The sequence below is a fragment of the Podarcis gaigeae genome, assembly GCF_964106915.1.
Source record: "Podarcis gaigeae genome assembly, chromosome: 3".
Taxonomy (NCBI): Eukaryota; Metazoa; Chordata; class Lepidosauria; order Squamata; family Lacertidae; genus Podarcis; species Podarcis gaigeae.
Genome location: NC_139680.1, coordinates 119,648,651 through 119,674,794, shown reverse-complemented (window position 1 = coordinate 119,674,794; position 26,144 = coordinate 119,648,651). Strand labels below are relative to the sequence as shown.

The window sequence follows — 26,144 nt, the reverse complement described above, 5'->3', positions numbered from 1 at the left end:
GACCCTCTAAGGCTCGGAGCGCAACCTCCCGGCTTCTTTCAGGGGCTGCTCCTCTAAGCTCAAACCGCACAGCCAAACACTTCGGCCAAGGCGGCGGGCATGAGCTCGGAAGGAGGGAAAAAACGTGCGCTCACAATGACACCCACATCTCTCTTTGCGCTGCTGCTGGGCGGCTGCTGCTGCTCCTGGCTGCCAGTTTCCCCTTAAGTTGCCAAGCACAGCATCCTCGTTTCTCTCTGCCCTGCAAAGCGAAGCGGTCCCCGGGATGCTCCTCCCGCGATGGTCCAGATGCAGAGAGACTGCTTCCTTGCAAACGGAGGAAAAGAGCGAGCTGTTGCAAAGGTTCCCACTCTGGGTGTGACGACAGAGGCTGGGAGAGGGAGCGGACTCGAGTCTCTGGGCTGTGTCCTCCCCCTTTGGGTGACAAGGAGGAAGGGAGGAGGGTCTGGGGTCTTAGCCGCGCCAGGAACCAGGGAGAGGGGAGGCGTTGCACACTGCTCAGGGGCTCCTGCGGACCCACAACAGCCCGGGCTGCTTCGATTTCTCCCTAAGCCTTTTGTTGCCGCAAGCGTTTCTGGAGGCAAGGGCTATGCATCTGTTCGGAACGGGGTTTGTTTTGAGAGAAGGGAGGGGAGGCTGCGAGAGATCCGGCGTGGAATCCGAAAACAGCAGCACGCATGGGGGCAGGACACTCTTTGGGGTGGACGCACAGGCTCCATTAAAAAAGAGGGGCCCGCTTACCCCATCTGGAAGTCAGTGGGGTTCACCCCCAGAGTCTAGCATTGCTGGAAAGGGCCACTGTTCCTATTGGGCTGGTTTGATGGGTAGCCTGAGTCGAAATTTGGTTTCATGAGTAGCTTTGAGCCAGCATTGCATGGCGGTTAGGAACGTCGGACTAGGACCAGGGAGAGACCCGGGTTCGAAACCTCACTCGATTTCTCACGGGGTGACATCGTGGGGGCAGCCACTGCCTCTCTCATGCTAACAAGGTTGTGGAGGGGATTATATGAGCAGTGAGGAGAAAACCCACGTACACCACTTTAGGCTTGGAGAGATAGGTGAGTTGGAAATGCAATTTATGGGCACTGAAATGAGTGTGCCTGGCTGAGAGAGCGGCCTACCTCAGAGGCTCGTCTTGAGGATACAGTGGTACCTTGGGTTACATACGCTTCAGGTTACAGATGCTTCAGGTTACAGACTCCGCTAACCCAGAAATATTAACTCGGGTTAATGTTATGTACTGAAGTTCTCACCCAGGGCCAGCAGGGGGATAATGTAGATAGTTTTCACTCAGGTCCACATACGCAAATAAGGGATCGAAAGTGACGTTCAGTGATTGGATAATTACAGAAAGTTGTTACAGTTACATTGTACTGGAGCTCTATATAAGCAGGCTGGCTGAACCCTTCAGTTAAGTTCTGACCTGTGAATAAACAAGAGCTGTTTGTAGAATCGCTGTGTTGTCTGATATGTTCACCCTCAACTTAACAGCTAAGAACTTTGCTTCAGGATGAGAACAGAAATCGCAGAGCAGCAGCGGGAGGCCGCATTAGCTAAAGTGGTGCTTCAGGTTAAGAACAGTTTCAGGTTAAGTACGGACCTCCGGAATGAATAAAGTACTTAACCCGAGGTACCACTGTAATTGCATAGTGCACCACGGGGTGACCCATGCATACCAGCCATGCATATCAGCAAACTGCTGAGCACAAATTCAACCACCATTCTGGCATTTCGTCCATGTGTTTGGTCTGTGTAAAAGTTACGGCATTCGGTAATCTATTGGTCACCTTTTTGAAAAAAGAAAACTTCCATAAAAATGCAAAACCACTTAGGGTTAGGGTGTGTGTGTCTTGCTGATGTCACAAGGGCCAGCCGATCAGAGCCACGCACCGTCAACTTTCGCTTCAAAGGTTCCAAGTGTAAATCTAGCAAGATTTTTTTATAACAAACCCCAGCGACAACCTGTTCTCAGTTTTGCAATATCTGACGGCCCGTTTGCAATATTCAGCGCCCCATTTAGAAGCACCCTTGGACTTGGTTGAAGTTGGGGGGGGGGGCTGTCCAAAGGCTTCAGGGAAAGGGTAGGAGCTTTTGAGCTTTTGGAGAGAGATTTATAGAGACATCTCTCTCCATTTAGAGCCCAGCTCAGGACGGCTTAACAACACTGCACAATCACAATGCCTTGGCCATTAATTTGCTGTGTTCACCCTCAGATCACCATTGCAAGATGGACTGTGGGAGTCATAAAGTGGACCAATTAGTATTTTATTTTTTCCCCCCAGCAGGAGGTTGACAGAGAGTGACTCCTGGGACTGTAAGTGGCAGAAGTAGAAGTGGGTCCCATCTCTCTGGGGTTTCCGACCGAAATATAATTCTTAGTTTCCATGCAACTGTTGTGGGGTAGCCCTTAATGGATCGTGGCCAGATATCCAGGTTGCTTTGCTTGCTTTCATTAACATTACAGCGCTGAGTTGATTTGAAAGATTTAACCAGGCAGGCAAGGTGAGACAGACGTGGCGCGTGAGCACTGCTAGATGCAACACTTTGGAGTTATTTTTCGGCAAAAGCCTTTAGTAGGAACAAAATGTGCCGCCAGGGGGCACTGCAGTCAACCAAACACCTCCCCATTCAGGAGGGGAGAGACCCACACACTACCTCCCGATACCAGATATTGATTCATCTTTATCATTCTGCTCAAGCACAGAGAGAGGATGTAGGAAGGAAGGATGGTCTGCCGAGTCCCTGGGGAATTAATTGGTGGAGGGGGGCGGTGTGTTTCAGAGCACCCAGCCTCCCTTAAATTGATTTTCAGAAGTGTGAAAGGAGGGCTTGGAATTCGCGCAAGGGATCCAGGCAGCTTTGAAAAGGATATAAGCGGAGAATAACAAAAGGAGCTTTGAAATACCCCTGTCCACAAGATGCCAATATTTCGGCTGACACCAGCTTCCCCACAGGAGCAGCAGTGCAGATATTGATTAATTTGTGGCAATTATGTTCCACTTTTTCCTCCCCAAGGTGCTCAAGGTGGCGTATGTGGCTCACCCCCCCCCCTCACCGAACAACAACTCTGTGAGGAAGGCAGGGACCGGCCCCCGAGGTCACCCAGGGAGCTTCGCGATGGCCAAGTAGGGATTCAAACCGTGCTCTCCTGGCTCCTAGTTGGATGCTCTTGTGGGATGTGAAACACAAGAGCAGTCAAGTACAACATTCCTAGAGTGAACATGTTTACACAGGGGGAGGAATGTTTCTCCAGCCAGCAGGTAAACTTCCTGTTTCCTTCTGGGCTGGGACAGACTTCCTCTGCATGTGACTAGAGGTGGGCGTGGCCTCACCTGTGCAGGTAACAAAAGCATAGGACTGGCCACCATCTCTCTCTCTCTGACTACATGCATCAAAGAAGCAACATCTGCTTAGCCAAAGATGCCCTCTTGGCCTCCAACCAAGAGAGGACAAAGGGACGGTCTCCTTTCCAGGTGTATGTTACTTTTCTAAGCTAAGTCTGCCTTCTGGGATCCGATTGTGAACAGAGTGTGAGTGAGTAAACTCTTTTTATACTTTTATAGAAGACTGTGTCGTGTCTTATCTTTTAGGAGGGAATAAGGGGGAAATACCAGCACAGTTATTATAGAGGCTTTAGCGAGCCTGAGCAAATGCATCCGCCGTGAGTTTAAAAAAGGGGAATGTTACTTTGCTAAATTGTGAACTTGTTTACACAAGTTGGAAAGGCTTTAACCAAACAATATATCCTCTCCTGCATCCCTGAACATTCCCACAGCTCTAACTGCTGCACCACACAGGTAGGCAGCCTTAATAGAGTTATGCCTGGAGTTGTGTGTCGGATGGAGCGCCATGAGCCTCGTCTTAGGCAGCGGGTGGGCAGGGGTGGCGAGGCAATCACCGCTGCCCATGTCCCTTCTGACTTACCCAGAGTCAGGGCAGTGCTGTGGAGTGGTTAGAGTGTCAAACTGGGACCAGGGAGACTTGGGTTCAGGTCCTCACTCAGTCACAAAGATCACTGTCAGTCACTTTCTCCCAGCCTAGCCTACCTTGCAAAGTTGTTGTGAGGATAAAGCAGGGAGGTGGAGAATTATGTACACTGCCAGGAGCGTCTGGGAGGAGAGGATGGATATAAATGCAACAATAGCAACCAGAGGGTTGGGCTAGATGACCCTTGGGGTCCCTTCCAAACCTACCGTTTTATGATTCATGCATAACACGTTGGTCCACATACCTCAGTTTTGCCCCCACTGGCTGGCAGGCGCTCTCCATGGTTTCAGAAAGGAAGAGCCCTACCTGAAGATGCTGGGTATTATATATAAATTGCATGTAAGTTACGCTGACATTCTTAGAATCATAGAGCTGGAAGGGGCTCCAGCATTCATCTAGTCCAACCCACCTGCAATGCAGGAATCACAGGTATGATTTAGGTAAGTTACAGCATTTTGCCACAGGAGGCAGGTAAGTGAATAGCATCGCTTTTGGCAGAAGAGGAAATGCAGCAGAATGGAAACAGTGCTGCATGAGACAGTTATGGGCTGGTTTGGAAATGGGTGCCTTCTGAAATCCCTACCCTATCCCTTAAATCCCTATTGGATAGATTTTCCCCCTAAACTGATTTTTGAATTCTGAATTTATTGTTATTCACATTTTATACTGTATTTTATGCTGTTTTTTGTTGCATCAATTAAGTGTTTTAAATTTGTTGTTAGCTGCCCTGAGCCCGGTTTTATGAACCGGGAAGGGCGGGGTATAAATAAAAAATTATTATTATATTTATATTTACCCTCTACCCCTACCCTAGGGCCCAGAATTAGCACCTGGTACCGCTTGTAGTGTGGGATTTTCCCATACTGTGGAGGCGGGTGCGAGAACTGCAAAAGATGAGGCTTCTTTGAGCAGGAGGTGACCCACTCAGTGTCCCCACGAGATGAAGAAAGTACATGCACCCGGGGGGGGGGATTAAAAAATTACTGGAACCGATTCCACATGGAATGCTGAGACCTTTCTTTTAATGCTTTTGCGGACAGAGAACGGGATGCACAGCTAAGATGTCTTCAGGGCGCTTCCTTCCACCCGGGTGGCTGGTTTCTCCGAAAGGCTGGTCATCTTGACCAGGAGGTCCTGGGATGCTTGGTCCAGCTGCTCGGCCAGGTGACTGGTCACCCGCAGCATCCTGTCCATCCCCCGCAAGTGTTCGTTTAACCTACGCAGAAGAGGAGGGAGAAAACAAGGGAAACCCTCTTTAGCCAAACGGGATAAAAACAAGAGGAAAGTGTTGTGGGCTTTTATGAGCAATCAGAAGAGGGAACACAAGAACCTGCACTCTTTCTGCAGATATAACTGTCCAGATCTGCTTTCGAATGTCATAGCACCCTCTGCAAGTGATGAACAGGAAGACGATTCAGAGGAACAGACTCCTAGCAGCAGCACCAGGGGCGAAGAGGAGCAGTCTAGCTGTGCTAGAGGAGGAGAAGGAAGCTGGGGAGGGGAGAGGGGAGAGACTTCATCAGGCAAGGCCTCTTTCCACCTGCCTTGCCCCACCCTCCAGTCTCTGCTTCTCAATTTGCAAAAGCTCTGGTTTTCCCAGTAGTGATGTATGGAAGTGAGAGCTGGACCATAAAGAAGGCTGATCGCCAAAGAATTGATGCTTTTGAATTCTGGTGCTGGAGGAGACTCTTGAGAGTCCCTGTCATTCTAAAGCAGCAATGCAGCAGCAAGCAAAGGCTCTAGCAGCTCAATCTGCTGCCTGTGGCTGGAAAGCCAAACAGGAAGTATGTGACTGTTGCCGTGGAAACAAAGGGGCAGTCCATTCTGTACTGAGCACCGGATGTTAGCTCAGTGTGTGTCATATGACCTGTACTGGAAGTACATGGGTGGAGTTTTTGAGTTTCTCTCTGTTTGTTGAAGAGAGCAGACATCTTTTACTGTATGGCTGCTAAAGACAGGAATAAAAGCATGTAGTTACATTTCTGTCTGTGTCTGATTCCCCTCCCTGGGAATATGCAGGGAGCAGGGAGGAGGAGAAGCAGTTGGTGTGTTTTTCTCACAGCCTGAGGAAAATCGCTGGAACGGACCTCGTGTATGTTTTATTCTGCCGGGAGTCGCCGGAGGGAGGTCTAAGGAATTCAGCCGGTGCCTGAATAGATAGGCACATACCTCTGAGACGGGCTAGAATTCTAACAATGGTAGCAGACGCCGGTTGCTGTTTTCATCGACCTCTGCATCAAAAAGTGGCCTCCATGGAAGCCTGAGGTGAGAAAGCTGATTCTCTGCAGCCAGAAGCTGACCAGAGGAAGCTGACAGCCAAAGCAACGGAGCCCAAAGGTATGAGATTTCGGGCTTAGAAGAGTGAACGCAGATTGAGTTATTCTCTGCTTCACGGGGAGCAGTGTATGCGTAAAACAGCTCCGAGACAAGAGCTCTGCATTCCAAACATTCCTGTGGTTAATCCTGTCCAAGGAAAAGGAATGCTGTTGCTTAGCAACGCAGGCCAGTTTCAAGATAAGGGCTGTACAGTCACACAGTGCCTCGGAGAGGCAAAAACAAGGTTTTGTTTTGACTTAGGCCCAAAGGAACTGTTGGAAAGGGACTTTCCAAAGCGGCCAGTGTTATAGCTGCCAGGTGCACAGAGTGTAAACAAGCCAGCTATTGGATTTTAGAGGCTTGTGTTTGAGAGTCAATGCAAGGACTCAAAATGGATGCCAAGAAGGGGGGAGGCCTGCCTTCTCCAGACCTCCTGACCAGTGACAATTATGCATCTTGGTCTATTAAGATGAAGGCCTTGCTGCAGAATCAGAGACTGTTTGGGGTGATTGAGAACCCCATCCCTGCAGCACCAACGCGTGCTTGGGAGTCACAGGATGTGAAGGCCAGAACAGCTATAATTCTGTGCGTGTCAGACTCTCAGCTTATTCACATACAGCATTTAGAGCACGCGAAAGATGTTTGGGACACGCTGAGAAGGACACATCAGAGAGATGCAGGTTCTTCAGCGTTGCTGTATTTTGAGAAGCTGACCAACCTGAGGCTTGCGCCTGATGGAGATGTTCAAGCGCACCTGACGGAAATGAAATTTCTGCGTCAACAGATGGTGGAACGCAATTTCCGTCTGCAGGAGGAAGTGTTTTGCTTCATGGTGATCAACAGTCTGAATCGGACTTACAAAACGGTTGCCAGTCAGCTGGGGTCTCTCCCAGCGAATGAATTGACTTCGGAGAGGGTCTTTGCCGTCGTTCTGAATGAACATGACAGACTTGCCGCCCTGGAAGTCAAGGACAGGGGGAGACAAGGACGGAGTTCTGACACCCCCACGGCTGTAGCTACTGGAGGAGACGCTGTAGCTTTAAATGTTGTCCGATGCTACAATTGTGGACAGACTGGGCATCTTCAGCGGTATTGTAAGAAGCCACGTCAGCAGAAAGGAGCCAAGGGAAGCTCCACAAAGTCTGAGGCGTCAGACAAAGGTCACACCAAGCCAAAGGCAAAGACTGCAAAGGCTTTGATGTCGCTAAAAGCCACACCAGAAGCAGGGAATTTCTTTGTCCTAGACACTGGGTGTACGCAGCATATGTGTCGACACAGAGGACTATTTTCGACGTTTAAGAAGCAAAGCTTCGCGGTACAACAGGCCAACGGTCAAGAGCTGGAAGCCACCGGAATTGGGACTGTGTATCTTGAAAGTCTGAACTTGACTATAAACAATGTATATTTGGTTCCAGAGTTGAAGTACAATCTGCTCAGCGTTTCGCAGATTGCCAAGAAGGGACTAAAACTGTCCTATGATGATCAACACTGCGAGATCTACAAAGATGGAGAGTTGTATCTTTCTGCCAAAGAGAAAGATGGACTGTATTTGTTGACTTTTGATCAAAGTGATTACATGGAATGTAATTCTTGTGATTCTAACATGGTTTCTTTTGCAGGTGTAGCCAAGGAGAACACCAAGAAGGTGACCTCGAGGGTCAACAGGGCATTTCAGCGGGTGTATGCTGATGTGATTGGTCCTTTAGCACCATCTAGAGGCAATGCGAAGTATTACCTAATATGTGTTGATTCTTTTACAGGTTTTGTCTGGATTTATCTTTTGGAGAGACCGCAAGAAGCCTTAGAAAGGTTTAAAGAGTTTTGTGACAAGGTTAAAAATATGCATGATGCTGACATAAATTGTCTTTGCACAGATGAGAAGCCAATTTTTCTTTCACAGGATTTCCAGAGGTTCCTGAAGAAGAAAGGGATAAGACACAAAATTGCTAGTTCCGAAGAAGCTTGGAACAGATGTGTCTGTGTTAGGGTGAACAAAGAATTGCAAAAGGGAATGGAAGCGCAATTGCTTAGTTCACATCTGCCACATGAGTACTGGGCTGAGTCGCTAATGTCATTTTGTTATACGTGGTTGAGAAAGTTTTCAAAAGAGTTGGGAAGTTCTCCTTTTGAGAAACTGTTCCACAGAAAACCTTCTGTTGCCCATTTCAAGGTGTTTGGGTCTCATGTGAGGGCAGAAGCTCCAGGTGGAGTAAAGAATGCCAGAGGCATTTTTGTGGGTTATGAAAAGGGTCTCTACAGAGTAATTTTGTCTGAATCTGGTAAGGTGATTCTCACAAAATTTCTAGAGAGTGCTCCTGAACAGGAGAGAGTGATTGTTCACACATTTCCCACAGGAAGTGATGATGATTCTGATGATGATGATGATGTTGATTTTATTGAGTTCAGTAGTACTGATGATGACAGCGGTAGCTCAAACAGCTCGGTTGTCACAGTCATTGAGAGGAAATCTCACATAATGACGAGACCCTCAGAAGAGGAGGATGAACCACTGATTAAGCTTAGTACTGGTTCTCCAGAGAGTTCAGAGGCTGAACCAGAAAGTAAGGGAGAGCAGCACCTCTTACGTAGGTCTGAGAGAGCAACGAAGGGTGTACCACCCAAGAGGTAATCACAAGAGTTTGCTAACTTAGCTGTTGCTGTTGTAAACGACCAAGGTCAAATTGAAGCTGTGTCTGAGTCAGAGACAAAGGCACAACAGAGAGTTGTTAACCAAGGTAATGCAGAAGCACTCATTCCTTGGAAGTCACACAACCAGAGAGGTACATTGGTAAAACCAATGGCGGGTAGTTCCAAGGGTGGAACTGAAACAACAGGGGAGTGTTATAAGTATAACAACTGTTTGTTTTCTTCTCTGGATGACGCTTTGCTCGCAGCACGCATTGATACTTTAGGGGGAGTTTGTCATTCTAAAGCAGCAATGCAGCAGCAAGCAAAGGCTCTAGCAGCTCAATCTGCTGCCTGTGGCTGGAAAGCCAAACAGGAAGTATGTGACTGTTGCCGTGGAAACAAAGGGGCAGTCCATTCTGTACTGAGCACCGGATGTTAGCTCAGTGTGTGTCATATGACCTGTACTGGAAGTACATGGGTGGAGTTTTTGAGTTTCTCTCTGTTTGTTGAAGAGAGCAGACATCTTTTACTGTATGGCTGCTAAAGACAGGAATAAAAGCATGTAGTTACATTTCTGTCTGTGTCTGATTCCCCTCCCTGGGAATATGCAGGGAGCAGGGAGGAGGAGAAGCAGTTGGTGTGTTTTTCTCACAGCCTGAGGAAAATCGCCGGAACGGACCTCGTGTATGTTTTATTCTGCCGGGAGTCGCCGGAGGGAGGTCTAAGGAATTCAGCCGGTGCCTGAATAGATAGGCACATACCTCTGAGACGGGCTAGAATTCTAACAACTGCAAGAAGATCCAACCTCTCCATTCTGAAGGAAATCAGCCCTGAGTGCTCACTGGAAGGACAGATCCTGAAGCCGAGGCTCCAAGACTTTGGCCACCTCATGAGAAGAGAAGACTCCCCCGGAAAAGACCCTGATGGAGGGCACAAGGAGAAGGGGACGACAGAGGACGAGATGGTGGGACAGTGTTCTCAAAGCTACCAGGATGAGTTTGACCAAACTGCAAGAGGCAGTGGAAGACAGGAGTGCCTGGCGTGCTCTGGTCCAGGGGGTCACGAAGAGTCGGACACGACTAAACGACTAAAAAACAACAACATTTTATGCACTGTGGCTTGCCGTTCTTTTATTGCTTATTTATTGCAATTGTTATTTATTTATTGCAATTGTTATTTATTTATTGCAATTGTTATTTATTTATTGCAATTGTTAAGAGTAGATTTCTGTTTAATTTTTATATGCTGGTATTTAATGTTATTCTACACTATTCTAAGGTTGGAGGTTTGAATCCCTGCAACGGGGAGAGCTCCCGTTGCTCGGTCCCTGCTCCTGCCAACCTAGCAGTTCAAAAGCACATCAAAGTGCAAGTAGATCAATAGGTACCACTCCAGCGGGAAGGTAAACGGCGTTTCCGTGTGCTGCTCTGGTTCGCCAGAAGCGGCTTAGCCATGCTGGCCACATGACCCGGAAGCTGTATGCTGGCTCCCTCGGCCAATAAAGCGAGATGAGCGCCGCAACCCCAGAGTCGGCCATGGGAATGTAACTCTGCTAAGTAAAAGAACTTGCTAGCACAAGTTAGGAAGGACAGTAATAAACAATACATCCTCTCCTGCCACCCTGAACATTCCCGCAATTCAGAAGTCCACACGGAGCAGCAGCAGCTCCCCAGAATTTCAAGCAGGGCAGCAGCAGATTTCGGGGAGTCCGGACCAATTACCCACACTTGGCTGGCGCGGAGCTGAGAAGGTGCTGCCAGGGGCGCTGCAATAATGGTGAACAACGGAAGGCTAGAGGCAGTGGAGGGGACAAATTTTGGCATCGCACAGGGTGCCACTGAAGTTTTAAAGCCACTGGGTAGAGGTTCTCTCTGGAGACGTCATTGAGAATTGAAGCCGGGGCATTTAGCAAGCAAAGCAGATGGTGTATCACTAAATTCTGGGCTCCCCTGTGTCTAATGCCCATTCATTCTAGTAAAGGTAAAGGGACCCTTGACCATTAGGTCCAGTCATGTCCGACTCAGGTTGCGGCGCTCATCTCGCTTTATTGGCTGAGGGAGCTGGCGTACAGCTTCCGGGTCATGTGGCCAGCAGGACTAAGCCGCTTCTGGCGAACCAGATCAGCGCACGGAAACGCTGTTAACCTTCCCGCTGGAGTGGTACCTATTTATCTACTTGCACTTTGATGTGCTTTCAACATCTAGGATGGCAGGAACAGGGACCGAGCAACGGGAGCTCACCCCGTCGACGGGATTCGAACCGACGACCTTCTGATCGGCAAGTCCTAGGCTCTGTGGTTTAACCCACAGTGCCACCCGCGTCCCTCCCATTCATTTTATTGTGGTGCTATTAAGCAGGGAGGGGGGCTTGGGTGTTGCCAAGGGCACAGTGGGTGTGCAGGAGACTGGGGGGCCAGGAATATGAGGACAGGAGGCAATGGAGACCGAGGAGCAAGATTTTAGTTTCTCTCTCTCTCTCCCCTGTTAGGACATGGGATCCATCGCACAGGGAGCTGGTGGCTGAGTGAGTTACACAGCCGCAAAACCACTGGCCAAATTCCAGCTCGGATGTGAAATTGAGCCGGGGCAAGGTAAATTCCCCAGGAGAAACCCCTGAGAATCAGCAGAAAAATATATATAAAGAAATTGCTCTCGTTCAGCCGGTCCCAGTCTCTCAGCATTGCGGGCTGAATGTACAAGCTTCTCTCCTTGCAACACGTAATGCGAGGCCTGCCGGAGAAGTTTATAAGAGGAGGCATGGCATGGAGAAAACCGAAAGAGGGAAATATTTTCTCCCTCGCTCGTAGGACTAGAACTCATGGATGTCCAGAGAAGGTGAAGGTGGGAGGTTCAGGACAGGCAAAAGAAAGTCCTTATTCACACAGAACAGAGTTTACACTGGTCTTGACAGATCTGCATTGGCTCCCATTATGTTTCCGAGCACAATTCAAAGTGTTGGTGCTGACCTTTAAAGCCCTGAACGGCCTCGGTCCAGGATACCTGAAGGAGCATCTCCACCTCCATCGTTCTGCCCAGACACTGAGGTCCAGCGCCGAGGGCCTTCTGGCAGTTCCCTCATTGCAAGATGTGAGGTTACAGGGAACCAGGCAGAGGGCCTTCTCAGTGGTGGCACCTACCCTGTGGAACGCCCTCCCACCAAATGTCAAAGAGAACTACTACCAGACTTTTAGAAGACATCCGAAGGCAGCCCTCTTTAGGGAAGCTTTTAATGTTTAACAGACCACTGTATTTTAATACTTTGTTGGAAGCCGCCCAGGGTGGCTGGGGAGACCCAGCCAGATGGGCAGGGTATAATATAATTATAATTATAATTTATTAAACTGTGGAACTCCCTGCCACATGAGACAGTGCTGGCCACCGTCCTAGATGGCTTTAAAAGAGCATTAGACAAATTCATGGAGGAGGAGGAGGAGGAGGAGGAGGAGGAGGAGGAGACTATGAGCCACACGGTTTCTGCTCTGCCCTCCACAGTCCGAGGCAGTGATGCAACTGAATCCTAGTTGCTGGAAACCACAGGAGGTGAGAGTGATGCTCTTGGGCTCAGATCCTGCTTTTGGGTTCCACGCAATGGGCATCTGGTTGGTCACTGCGAAGGCAGGATGCTCAACTAGATGGGCCACTGGCTTAACCCAGCATTGGCCTAATCCGAGCAGATTTGTCCGTTTCAGCTCTCTCAGCTTCTCATAAACTCAACCCTCCACATTTCTGCAGGAATTTTTTGCAATTTTATTTTTAAAAAATAACCGTTGTGAAAATTTGGCAGCATTGCAGTATGAATTCCTCCTGATAGACCTATGTTTATATGTAGTTTTTACTCCCCCCCCCCCCGCAAATAATTCCCCCCAACATATTGCATTTCTGTATGGTATTTTCATGAATATATTCACTTCTATGCACACTTTGCTCTAGAAAAGCGTGGATTTCAAAGGCTGCATATTGTTTCATATGTTTCAGGCTGTCCATGGCGGCGCAGGTCAATTCTGTGTCCAGGGCAGCTGTTTACCAGCTCCATCTGGTACGCAGGATGAGACCCTATCTGCCTGCGGACTGTCTCACCAGAGTGGTGAATGCTCTGGTTATCTCTTGCTTGGACTACTGCAATGCACTCTTTGTGGGGCTACCTTTGAAGGTGACCCGGAAACTACAACTAATCCAGAATGCGGCAGCTAGACTGGTGACTGGGAGCGGCTGCGGAGACCACATAACACAGGTCTTGAAAGACCTACATTGGCTCTCAGGATGTTTCCGAGCACAATTCAAAGTGTTGGTGCTGACCTTTAAAGCCCTAAATGGCCTCAGCACTATATACCTGAAGGGGCGTCTCCACCCCCATCATTCAGCCCGGACACTGAGGTCCAGCTCTGAGGGCCTTCTGGCGGTTCCCTCCCTGCGAGAAGCCAAGTTACAGGGAACGAGGCAGAGGGCCTTCTTGGTAGTGGCTCCTGCCCTGTGGAACGCCCTCCCATCAGATGTCAAAAGAATAAACAACTATATGACTTTTAGAAGACATCTGAAGGCAGCCCTGTATTGGGAAGTTCTTAATGTTTGATGTTTTATCATGTTTTTAATATTCTGTTGGGCACTACCCAGATGGGCAGGGTATAAATAAATAAAATAATAATAATAATAATTTCAGAAAGCGCAAACCAGGTAACTTTGCCTTTAAGTAGCAGCTGAATTCAATGTGTCCCCTGCCCGAGAAGGAAGGCTTTCCTTTCCTCTGCCTGCTGGTTACTGTTGGGAAACTGTGTATGTGCAGCTACTCACACAGAGTCAATTAAGGTTTGGCGAGCAGCCAGAAGGCAATCTGAAGGAGTAAGTCTGCCTGGTGATAACAGAGGAATGGAGACAGCTCCCTGATTGGTCAAGCTCTCTCAAGGGAGTGATAATTAATGGCCTACTAACTGGAATGTGATAGTTCAGGAGTTCAGGAGTTCAGTAGTTCTGTGTGTCAGTGTAGGAGTTGTGAGTCGTGTCAGAGAGAGCTAGCAAAACATCAGTGTTCTGTTCCTGTAAATAGTCCACTGTATGTAATAAACACCTAACTACAAGTTCCTGGTTCCTGCTTCGTCTATCCTGTCTGCAGCCAAGTCGCCAATTGCTTCCATGGATTCTGTGTGTACTCTGCTAGGTCGGCTAAGGTCCTGCAACTAGTCGGAAAGTTGTGAAACACCAATAGGTTTTGCCAATAGTTACTTCCTTGGCTGACCCAAGATTCCAGTTTTACAAGAGATCTCCTTCCTTTCCACTCACCCTCCCGCTAATCCTGCAGAGGATTATATAGGATGTACAAAGCAGCTAGCTCTGTGCTCCATTGCTAAGCTCCGCAAAAAGAGCATTTGTTGTGATGAAACACCTACTTCTTTTTCTCGTCCTCTGCATGCAGATGATCATCTGCATGGATGTGTTCCTCCAACTCCTGCAGGAACTTTCCAAGGATCTCATGGAACTCCCCATTGGCCTCTCTCACATCTGGAAGGGCTTGAGAAACGATGTCCTGGTACCTGGACTGACCGGCCTCCAGAGCTGCAGCCTCCTGAAGACTCTTCAGATTGCCTCCAAGGTCCTCCAACAAGATCTTGAGATGATCCAGCTCTTCCTGAGAGGCTGGTGTGGCAGTTGCCTGGGTCGTCTGTGTGCAAGAGCTCCCAGACCAGGGGATGTGAAATGTGAAGTCACAAAAGTCTGGATTTGGGGACTGATCTCCATGATCTTCTGGGGTTGGTCTCACCGTGGCATTGCCCAGTGATTCCTTTTCCTTGCTCTGAGCGGGTATAAGAAGACTCAGCCCTAGCAGCAGGCTCCAAACCCCAAGTGGTCTTGTTGTGACCTGGAAAACAAGGAAAGGCGAGTCACTATTCTCAGAGATGGGGTGTGGGTGGTTACACCTGAATTCAGTGTTGGGATGCTGTCGGAAAGACGGGGGCATTTGGCTGTCCCCCAGCTGGCTCCAGCCACCAGACGGCAGCCGGGCGAACACCGGTCTCCCTTGGTACAACATCAATCAGGGGCATGAGCCTCCGATACGTTTAGAAGCTGTGCCCGCTCTTATCTCTTTTTAAAAAAATAATATTTATTAAAGTTTTAAAAATTACAGAAAGAAAAGAAAAAGAATTAAACATAACAGAACAATACAATACAATTTAAAAAATGCTACATAAACAAAACAAAACAAAAACAATTTTTAAAAAACCACATCCAATACTTTCAATGTTATTAACTTTCATTTACTTGTTTCAGCGACCTCCTCACACCTCCCTTTTTTGTATTCTAGTTCAATTACCTATTTCAACAAATCCTTTGCATCCTTCCCAATTTTTATCCTAATACAATGTAACTTTACCTTCCCTCCTTTCATCCATTAATAATCTATTTTTACTTAATCCTTTATAATACTTCTGCTAAAGTCACATAGCTTCATTCCAGCCTCCTTCTAACATTCCTTAATTTTAGAATGTTTCTGTAAATAAACTTTAAATTTCTTCCAATCTTCTTCCACCGAACTGTGCCCGCTCTTTTCAGTAGAGTGAATAAATCCTCACAACGGAAGTGGCAGACAGAGACATGTGTAAGCATTATTTACAGCGTTTATTCAGCATAGTTCAGGAACAAAGAAAAAGCATGTCTGCTTCCCTTCATCTCCAAGCAAAACAGAAATAGCAAAAGCAATATACAAACGTTCCCAGCAAGCCTGTGCTGGAAGTAAACAGGCATGTGATAATAATAATAATAATAATTTATTATTTGTACCCCGCCCATCTGGCTGGGTTTCCCCAGCCACTCTGGGCGGCTTCCAACAGAGATGAAAAATACACTAAAATGTCACATATTAAAATCTTCCCTGAACAGGGCTGCCTTCAGATGTCTTCTGAATGTCAGATAGTTGTTTATCGCTTTGACATCTGATGGGAGGGCATTCCACAGGGTGGGCGCCACTACCGAGAAGGCCCTCTGCCTGGTTCCCTGTAACTTGGCCTCTCGCAGTGAGGGAACCGCCAGAAGGCCCTCGGAGCTGGACCTCAGTGTCCGGGCTGAACGATGGGGGAGGAGACGCTCCTTCAGATATACTGGACCGAGGCCATTTAGGGCTTTAAAGGTCAGCACCAACACTTTGAATTGTGCTCGGAAACGTACTGGGAACCAATGTAGGTCTTTCAAGACCGGTGTTATGTGGTCTCGGCGGCCGCTCCCAGTCACCAGTCTAGCTGCCGCATTCTGGATTAGTTGTAGTTTCCGGGTCACCTTCAAAGGTAGCCCCACGTAGAGCGCATTGCAGTAGTCCAAGCGGGAGATAACCAGAGCACAACAGTCATGCCTGTTCCTTTTAAGGTGGAACGGAACTATATCCTAACATTCAAACCTGTTTTTCCAAGCCCAGTGCTTTTTTCCCAGTGTGGGAAAAGAGAGAAGAACTCAGTCAAGGGAGTTTGGGGTGTTTAGCCTGGGGGAGAGGAGACAGAGAGGTGATCGGATGGTCCGATTCAAATATCTGAAAGGCTTTCACATGGAAGGTGGAGCAAGTTTGTTTTCTGCTGTTCCAGGGGGTTGGGACCCGAACTAATGACTTCAAGCTACAAGAAAGGAGATTCCGACTAAACGTGAAGAAAAACTTTCTGACAGCAAGAGCTGTTCGACAGTGGAACAGACTCCCATGAGAGGTTGTAGACTTTCCTTCTTTGGAGGTTTTTAAGCAGAGGTTAGATGGGCATCTGTCATGGGTACTTTAGCTGAGATTCCCGCGTTGCAGGGGGTTGGACTAGATGACCCCAGGACCCTTCCAACTCTACAATTCTGTGAGCCTATGAAAAGGCAGGACAGAGGTTCTCCAACTAATTAACTAACTACCGTATTTTTCGCTCTATAAGGCGCACCAGACCACAAGATGCACCTAGTTTTTGGAGGAGGAAAACAAGAAAAAAAATATTCTGAATCTCAGAAGCCAGAACAACAACAGGAATCGATGCGCAGCGCAAGCAGCGATCCCTCTTGCTGTTCTGGCTTCTGGGATAGCTGCGCAGCCTGCATTCGCTCCATAAGACACACACACATTTCCCCTTACTTTTTAGGAGGGAAAAAGTGAGTCTTATAGAGCAAAAAATACAGTAAGTAACTAACTAACTAACTATTGCAGTTGTGAATTGCCCTGGGCATAGGGTGGTATATAAATTTAATTAACAACAACAAGAACTGCTACTACCTTGTAAGCTGATTGGCACAAAAAAAAGCCCCTCACCTCCATCACCAACCTCCTTTTCTTTTTTAATTTTTAATTTTTATTGGAAATTTTATTTGCAACATAACAATAAACCCTTACCCCTCCGATACAGAAATCCACCCTCATTAAACGTGAACATAACATACAATAAGCATAACATACAACAATACAAACAACCAAATAAAAGACTTCCTTTATCTTGTATCTGGCCTCCTTATTTACTTCTTATAAGCTGTTTATGAATAATTATTAAGATTTTTCTAATTATAACTTAAATATCCACAAAGTCTCCTGCTGGCATTAATCGAAACAAGTCCAGGTATGTATTTTGGGGCACTGTTTTGCGAAGTATTCTCTGCATTTCGCCCATGCTTTTTGAAACTCTTGTCTAGTGTGATCTCTAATTGCCTCAATGTAGCCAGTTCAATGTACTCTAACAGTTTGTCTTGCCATCCCTTTTTAATAATAATAATAATAATAATAATAATAATAATAATAATATATTATTTGTACCCCGCCCATCTGGCTGGGTTTCCCCAGCCACTCTGGGCGGCTTCCAACAAAGATGAAAGATACACTAAAATGTCACATATTAAAAACTTCCCTGAACAGGGCTGCCTTCTGAATGTCAGGTAGATGTTTATCGCTTTGACATCTGATGGGAGGGCGTTCCACAAGGCGGGCGCCACTACCGAGAAGGCCCTCTGCCTGGTTCCCTGTAACCTCACTTCTCACAGTGAGGGAACCGCCAGAAGGCCCTTGGAGCTGGACCTCAGTGTCCGGGCTGGATGATGGGGGTGGAGACGCTCCTTCAGATATACTGGACTGAGGCCGTTTAGGGCTTTAAAGGTCAACACCAACACTTTGAATTGTGCTCGGAAACGTACTGGGAGCCAATGTAGGTCTTTCAAGACCGGTGTTATGTGGTCTCGGCGGCCGCTCCCAGTCACCAGTCTAGCTGCCGCATTCTGGATTAGTTGTAGTTTCCGGGTCACCTTCAAAGGTAGCCCCACGAGAGCCAGTGTGGTGTAGTGGTTAAGAGCGGTAGTCTCGTAATCCTGGGTAACTGGGTTCGTGTCTCCGCTCCTCCACATGCAGCTGCTGGGTGACCTTGGGCCAGTCACACTTCTCTGAGGTCTCTCAGCCCCACTCACCTCACAGAGTGTTTGTTGTGGGGGAGGAAGGGAAAGGAGATTGCTAGCCGCTTTGAGACTCCTGAAGGGGAGTGAAAGGCGGGATATCAAATCCAAACTCTTCTTCTTCTTCTTCTTCTTCACGTAGAGCGCATTGCAGTAGTCCAAGCGGGAGATAACCAGAGCATGCACCACTCTGGTGCATGTACCAGAGCATGTACCACTTTTGTTGGCACAATTTCTTTTTCCCAGTTTTTAGCAATTAGGATCACCAACCTCCTTTTCGTTCAGCTCGTCCTTGCAATAATTTGCGTCCAGATTCCCTTCCTGCCGGGAAAGCAATCATCACAGCTTTGCTGTTGGCAACCTGCAACCGTCCCCTGGCAAGAAGCACCTGGCCACCTGCCACGGCTGTCTCTTGCCCACCTGTGCCCTGCACAACCCAACAGCTGCACAAAAACGATCTGCCTTGCTAAGGTTTCCCCCTCTTTCCTTCTGGTGTTCAGTCCCAAAAAACCCAGCACTCGGTATTCTCCCCAGAGGCATCCAACATCCCACAAAAGGAGGCACTTATTTATGTAACACACGGTTAATCTGTGGAACTCCCTGTTGCAGGAAGCAGTGGTGAATACCAACTGAGACGGCTTTCTGAGAAGATTAGACAAACCCAGAGAAGGCTACCCCAATCAGGGGTAACAATGCTTCTGTGGACTCTCCTTCCTTGAAGGTTTGTAAGCAGAGGCTGGAGGGGCATCTGTCATGGTTGCGTTAGCTGAGATTCCTGAAATCCAGGGGGTTGGACTTGATGACCTTTGGGGTCCCTTCCAACTCTACCATTCTATGGTTCTGAATACCATTTGCTGGAAACCTCAAGAAGACAGAGGACTTTTGAGCACAAAGAAGGACAGAACAGGATGATGGTCTAGATAGGTCATTGGCCTTATCCAACAAACTCTTCTCATGTGTTTAATTACTGCCTTTAAACCTTAATCTCCCAGGACATTCCATAAAAGATCTCAAAGCAGCTGTCTTATTACAAAAGAATTTCAGAAATAGACTGGAAAGAGAAGTTGCTGAATGGCAACTCATTACCAAACTTAAAACTTAAAACCATGGAGAGACCTGGTCTGAATAGAGACATTGGATTCTTATCTCATTATACATGATAAAGCTATTTTTGGCCATCTCACCCCTTGCTTTTTCCTGTAAGACCAATTGCAGTCTGTAACAGGCATTGACAGGTTTACCACAGCTGTCAGCCAATCACCCATTGCCACCACCCTCCTGAGTAATACCTCTCCCACCCTCTCAAAAAGCAGAGGCATCACCTTGCCGACAAAGGTCCGTATAGTTAAAGCTATGGTTTTCCCAGTAGTGATGTATGGAAGTGAGAGCTGGACCATAGAGAAGGCTGATCGTCGAAGCATTGATGCTCTTGATTTCTGGTGCTGGAGGAGACTCTTGAGAGTCCCATGGTCCCAAAATGGGACTTTTGAGAGTCCCAAAATGGTCAAAGGCATGGAAACGATGCCTTATGAGGAACGGCTAAGGGAGCTGGGCATGTTTAGCCTGGAGAAGAGGAGGTTAAGGGGTGATATGATAGCCATGTTCAAATATATAAAAGGATGTCACACAGAGGAGGAAGAAAGGTTGTTTTCTGCTGCTCCAGAGAAGCGGACACGGAGCAATGGATCCAAACTACAAGAAAGAAGATTCCACCTAAACATTAGGAAGAACTTCCTGACAGTAAGAGCTGTTCGACAGTGGAATTTGCTGCCAAGGAGTGTGGTGGAGTCTCCTTCTTTGGAGGTCTTTAAGCAGAGGCTTGACAACCATATGTCAGGAGTGCTCTGATGGTGTTTCCTGCTTGGCAGGGGGTTGGACTCGATGGCCCTTGTGGTCTCTTCCAACTCTATGATTCTATGATTCTATGACTGCAAGAAGATCAAACCTCTCCATTCTGAAGGAAATCAGCCCTGAGTGGTCACTGGAAGGACAGATCCTGAAGCTGAGGCTCCAAGACTTTGGCCACCTCATGAGAAGATAAGACTCCCTAGAAAAGACCCTGATGTTGGGAAAGATGGAGGGCACAAGGAGAAGGGGACAACAGAGGATGAGATGGTTGGACAGTGTTCTCAAAGCTACCAGCATGAGTTTGACCAAACTGCGGGAGGCAGTGGAAGACAGGAGTGCCTGGCGTGCTCTGGTCCATGGGGTCACGAAGAGTCGGACACGACTAAACGACTAAACAACAACCCTCTCACTATATTTAAGGGTCTGGAGACTTCTGTTTCCGTGTATCTGAAGAAGTGTGCATGCACACAAAAGTTCATACCAAGAACAAACTTAGTTGGTCTCTAAGGTGCTACTGGAAGGAATTTTTTTCTTGGTATGGTTAGGGTGGTTGTTGTTTAGTCGTGTCCGACTCTTCGTTAGGGTTAGGGTTGGGGATTAGCGATAGGGGAAATAGTTTATTTTATGCTTCTGAATGCCAGCTGTTGGAAACCACAGAGAGTGCTCTTGCATTGAAATCCTGTTTGCAAGTTTCCCACAAGCATCTGATCAGCCATCCATAGGCAGGCCCCTGGTCTGATCCGGCAGACTCCTCTGAGGCTCTTAAGGTTTCCAGCAACTCCATTTGGTGCTCAGTGACAGAACCCAGCACACTGGATTTTCCCCAGAGGCATCCAATATCCTGCAAGGGAAATGGAGGAGTTTCTCGTTCTCTCTCTCTCCCCCTCTGGCTGGCCTTTAGGGTAGAGTCTTTTTTGGCATTGCTTCCTGCAGAACTTGCTGAGCCCCTCCTGGCTGCCAGAAGCTTCCTCCAGCAAAATACTCAAAGGCAGGTTTTGGTGGCCAAATTAAGTTCTGCTCTAATTAATCCATGAAGCCAGATAGAGATGGAGACAGAGTCTGCTGGAAGGAAGCAATGTTTGTTTGTTTTTGTTTGTTTGTTTGTTTCATTGATCTCCCATCTCTCCTCCAAGATGCTCAAATTGGCCAACACAGTTCTCCCTCTCCCCCACCATTTGATCCTCGCAATATAACCCTGTGAGAGGCTGTGACTGGCCATTTGAAGCCCTGGTGCGACACCAAGACTCTAACCACTACTCCACTCTGCCTCTGCACTGGAGTATCTCTACACCATCCTTCATGGCAGAAAAAAAGCCTTTCCAAAGTGGCTCTTGTAAAGAAAGGTTGAACTATAAGCTCGTAGGATCACAGAAAATAGAGGATTCTGGCTTACAACTACCTGAATGCCTTAAAACAAGTAATTTGACTGGCAGGGGTGCCAACTTGAATAAAATATTGAGATAGCAGCATGAGGGCTGAGCAGGGGGTGTCAAAGGTTGCTGAGGGCCACCAATAAAGGCACTGGGGGCCACATACAGCCCTCGGGACCACCCTGGGCTAAACTAAGACTGTTGCCTATTACCTGCCCATACATGCCCTCCAACATTTCTCTGATGAAAATAGGGATAACCTATTCCATCACCATCGGGACACGGGTGGTGCTGTGGGTTAAACCACAGAGCCTAGGACTTGCCAATCAAAAGGTTGGCGGTTCGAATCCCCACGACGGGGTGAGCTCCCGTTGCTCAGTCCCTGCTCCTGCCAACCTAGCAGTTCGAAAGCACATCAAAGTGCAAGTAGATAAATAGGTATCACTCCAGCGGGAAGGTAAACGGCATTTCCCTGCACTGCTCTGGTTCACCAGAAGCGGCTTAGTCCTGCTGGCCACATAACCCGGAAGCTGTACGCCGGCTCCCTCGGCCAATAAAGCGAGATGAGCGCAACAACCCCAGAGTCAGCCAAGACTGGACCTAATGGTCAGGGCCCCTTTACCTTTACCTATTCCATCATATCATCATCATCACCCCCTACTGATCTGACTGGGGTTGCCCCAGCCAGCCACTTGCCCCAGCCTCAAAAACTCCTGGAGGGCCGAGTTTGAGGAAGCCTGCCTTAGAACAGTGATGGCCAAACTTTGCCCTCCAGCTGTTTTGGGACTACAGTTCCCATCTTCCCTGAGCACTGGTCCTGTTAGTTAGGGATCATGGGAGTTGTAGTCCAAAAATAGCTGGAGGGCCAAGTTTGGCCATCACTGCCTTAGAACGTCCCTCTTTTCATGAGAGTAATGTTGGAGGGTATGCTTCTGTAAATCCGGGACTGTCTCCCCCAAATAGGGGGCACTTGGAGGGTCTTTCATCTGTCTTGATTCTTCCAATAATCAGCTTCATGGTTCTAGCGTTATGAGAGAGGAAGAGAAACATTTCTCTATTCGCTTTCTCCATGCTGTGCATAACTAAGCGGAAGGTTAATCATGCTGAAGGATACCGGTAATTATGGGGCAATGGAAGATGTGGGGAAATGATTGCTTGACGCAATGTTGTACAACCTCCCTGAAAACCAATCAGAATGGATGTTCAGTAAAGAGCTGACACCATCCAACCTTTACCCTGGCTTTTGACAAATTTCCAGGACCAACTTTATTCTCGCAATGTTAAGCTGCTTTAGGCTGTTTTTAATATTGTGCCGTGCTATATTTCAATATGAATGTTGCATGTTAGTTGCAACCTCGCCTGGGGCCCTAGGGTGAAGGGCGAGTAACAAATTTCAATAAGAATAAGAACAATGCCATTTAAGCGAGTTGCTGCCGTAACCACATCTGGTGGCCGTGAGCTGTACTGTCCACATCACATGGTTTGGTAATTTTTATTTTTCCAGAGATTCTGTGTTCTTTTTCAGGCGTTAAGGGTCTGGTATTCACCAGACAATGAATCCCTTTCAGAGCAAGTTTGGAAACACCTGAAAAAAACATGATCTCAGACAAGCACAAGAAAGAGGAAAAACATATGATCAGCCCTGGCTTTGAAAGGGCCACCAAATGCCTGGCCCACAAAGGATTTATTTTCACATAACCAAGTTATTAACCACACAGCATCGTATTTCCCTGGACTCTGCCTTTCCCATTCAAAGCCTCTTTTCTCTCTTGTCTTCTGCACATGGTTACATACCCTCCAACATTTCTCGGATGAAAACAGGGGTGTCCTATTCCATAATAACATTAACAACAACCATTTTACTACTTATGCCCTGCCCATCTGACTGGGTTGCCCCAACCACTCTGGGTCGCTTCCAACAAATATAAAGGTAAAGGGACCCCTGACCATTAGGCCCAGTCATGACCAACTTTGGGGTTGCAGCGCTCATCTCGCTTTATTGGCCAAAGGAGCTTCCGGGTCATGTGGCCAGCATGACTAAGGCGCTTCTGGCGAACCAGAGCAGCGCATGGAAACACCGTTTACCTTCCCGCTGGAGCGGTACCTATTTATCTACTTGCACTTTGATGTGCTTTTGAACTGCTAGGTTGGCAGGAGCAGGGACTGAGCAACGGGAGCTCACCCCGTCGCAGGGATTAGAACCACCGACCTTCCAATCAGCAAGTCCTAGGCTCTGTGGTTTAACCCACAGCGCCACCCGCGTCCCATATAAAAACATAATAAAACATTTTTAAAAAAAACCTTTCCTATATACGGGTTGCCTTTTGATGGCTTGGGTGTCGGATAGCTCCATACACGCCGACATTTCTCTGATGAAAACAGAGACGTCCAGGGGTGGGAGATTTGGGGGAGGGATAATGACCTTTTGTTCTGTTGCATAAGGTTTGTGCGGGTTTTTTGTGTCAGCGCCACCTTGTATGTGTTATGTCACTGTTGAATTGCTTGTAAGATTATTATTTGTATATATCTCTTTTTTTCTTTTTTAAAATTTTATTCATTTTTCTTTTTCATTCATTACATACATCTCAATTTCTTAATATTTATTATATATTCCTCCCTTCCCCCAACTTCTGCTTCTGGTTTGTCTCTCTTTTCACCCACTTTGCTATCTCCTAACAGAAAAAGTTATTAATAACGTAACATCAAGCCTAAAAACCTAAAAATAAACTAAATACACCATAATATTTCACTATTTTCTAAACATTTTCTAATACTAATAATTTCTAATACTTCTAATAATTTCTAATTTCTAATACTAATACTAATAATACTAATCATTTCTAATAATATGAATGTTTATTTAAATCCTGCCATCAAGTCTATTGACCTTCTTTGCTTCTGCAAATATAATATAAATAGTTCCCATTCTTTTTCAAAGTCACGGTTGTCTTTTTCTCTTAATCTATCTGTCATTTTTCCCAGTTCTGCAATTTCTCTTGCCATTGTTCTTTAGCTGGTATTTCTCCAGTCTTCCAATTTTGTGCAGTCAACATTCTTGCTGCTGTAGTGGCATACATAAATAAAGTCCTCACTTCTTTTGGTATGTCTATCTCTTTCAAGATGCCCCCAATGAAGGAATTTCAGAAAAAACCCGCTTTGGGGGTTTTAGTAAATTGTTTGTGGCACTCCTGCGAACTCACACACAAGTTATTTGGGGCTGGACTAGATGGCCCTTGGAGTCCCTTCCAGCTATACAATTATACGATTCTCTTTTGGTTTTGTGCAGTGCGTTCCATGTTTTTGGTTTCTGTAGTTGTTTACACACACACACAAACACACAGCAAAATCTTGGAGACCCAATCTTGGAGAAAGAAAGAAAATAGCAGAGGGAGGATGATTGAATCTGATGAGGTCCATGACACTGGGAGATGTTTTGAATTTTGTTTACCCTCCCCCCCATTACATTTTCCCTAAAAGTTTTCCTTAATTTGCATATGTCAGTGTTATGACCTATGGTCCTGTGTGCCTGCCCCACCAGTCTTTTAAGAATCTAGCTTCCCCTCTTTAGAACCACTGCTATTTTTTTCTCATGTGCAATGAATGTTCCTTTAACAGATAAGTTAACTGACTAAATCTCAAATGATCAATTGAGTAAGGTTTTGTTGTTGTTTTTTAGATGACCCTAGCCTGGCTTTTAATGAAAATGCAGAGTAGCAGACTAGACCGGCATTAGGGCTGTGAGGTCGCTTTCAGACAACCTGCCTGTTGAGCTTCCATCCCAATTTGCTTGTCACACACTTTCCTGGGAGGTTAGGCAACATTATTGCACATTTGTTCTGATTTGCTTGTGGGGAGGTTAGACTGAAAAGCATTTGCCACACCTGCCCTGTTCCAGGTACTAAAGGTTTCTCAGAATGCAGGTTGGATAACTACTAATTTGAAAGCCGCTTCAAGACAGTTATAGATAGCAGATCCCCTCACACGAAATACCTATTTTTAATATGCTGGGCAGCGATAATACAAACCAAAAAGTCTCCAACTCACCATGGCAGAGATCTCTCCGGTGCAATTCAGTGCAAACTTCAGCAGTGGATCAGAGTGACAGCTGTCCTCCAACGTCAGCAATGCAATGGGCAATTTAAAAACGTCTCTGGGAGTCGTCTGCCCTAAGATCTCCTCCAGCGATCTCTCTGGAATTCCCTGTGGGTCAGTTATGGATTCAACCCAAGTCCATCTACCAGTCAAGAGAGCCAGCTCTGTGCACGGGGAGGCTAGACAGACGGACCGTGTCAGCAGAAAGTGTTTGTTGCGAGCGCAGTTTCCTTCCTTCGCAGTGCCGTGGCAGTGTGTGTGTTTTCAATTTACTTAACTTCTGAGGAATGCTAATGACTGACCAAGAGAGAGAGAGAGAGAGAGTTAGAGATCTGGTTTAAAAGAGGAAAAAGGAGGCCCAACGCTGAGGAAGCAAAAAAGGAACATGCCGTTCTCACCATCAGTAACAACAGGGCTGGATTTTGGCTTTAGGAGGCAGCAAGCCATGATATTGCCATGGACGGGCTGCAGCTCAGTGGAAGAGCACTCAGTGGAAGTGTTACGGAAAAATCTAGGTGCGAGGCTGCTC

The 26,144-nt window shown here is 47.1% G+C and overlaps 1 protein-coding gene and 1 long non-coding RNA gene across 3 annotated transcripts in view; both read right to left on the bottom strand.

The window, feature by feature from the left end:
• LOC310842150 overlaps nucleotides 1-26,144 on the bottom strand; it is a 237,583-nt gene that overhangs the window by 100,570 nt on the left and 110,869 nt on the right. The window lies entirely within an intron of this gene.
• LOC310842009 (uncharacterized protein) lies at nucleotides 4,991-25,870 on the bottom strand. Its single transcript, XM_083733851.1, has 3 exons — nucleotides 25,568-25,870; nucleotides 14,312-14,781; nucleotides 4,991-5,203 (listed from the first exon to the last, which is right to left on the bottom strand). Exons 1-3 carry the CDS (start codon nucleotides 25,568-25,570, stop codon nucleotides 5,044-5,046), a joined length of 633 nt encoding a protein of 210 aa, XP_083589977.1. The 5' UTR covers nucleotides 25,571-25,870; the 3' UTR covers nucleotides 4,991-5,043.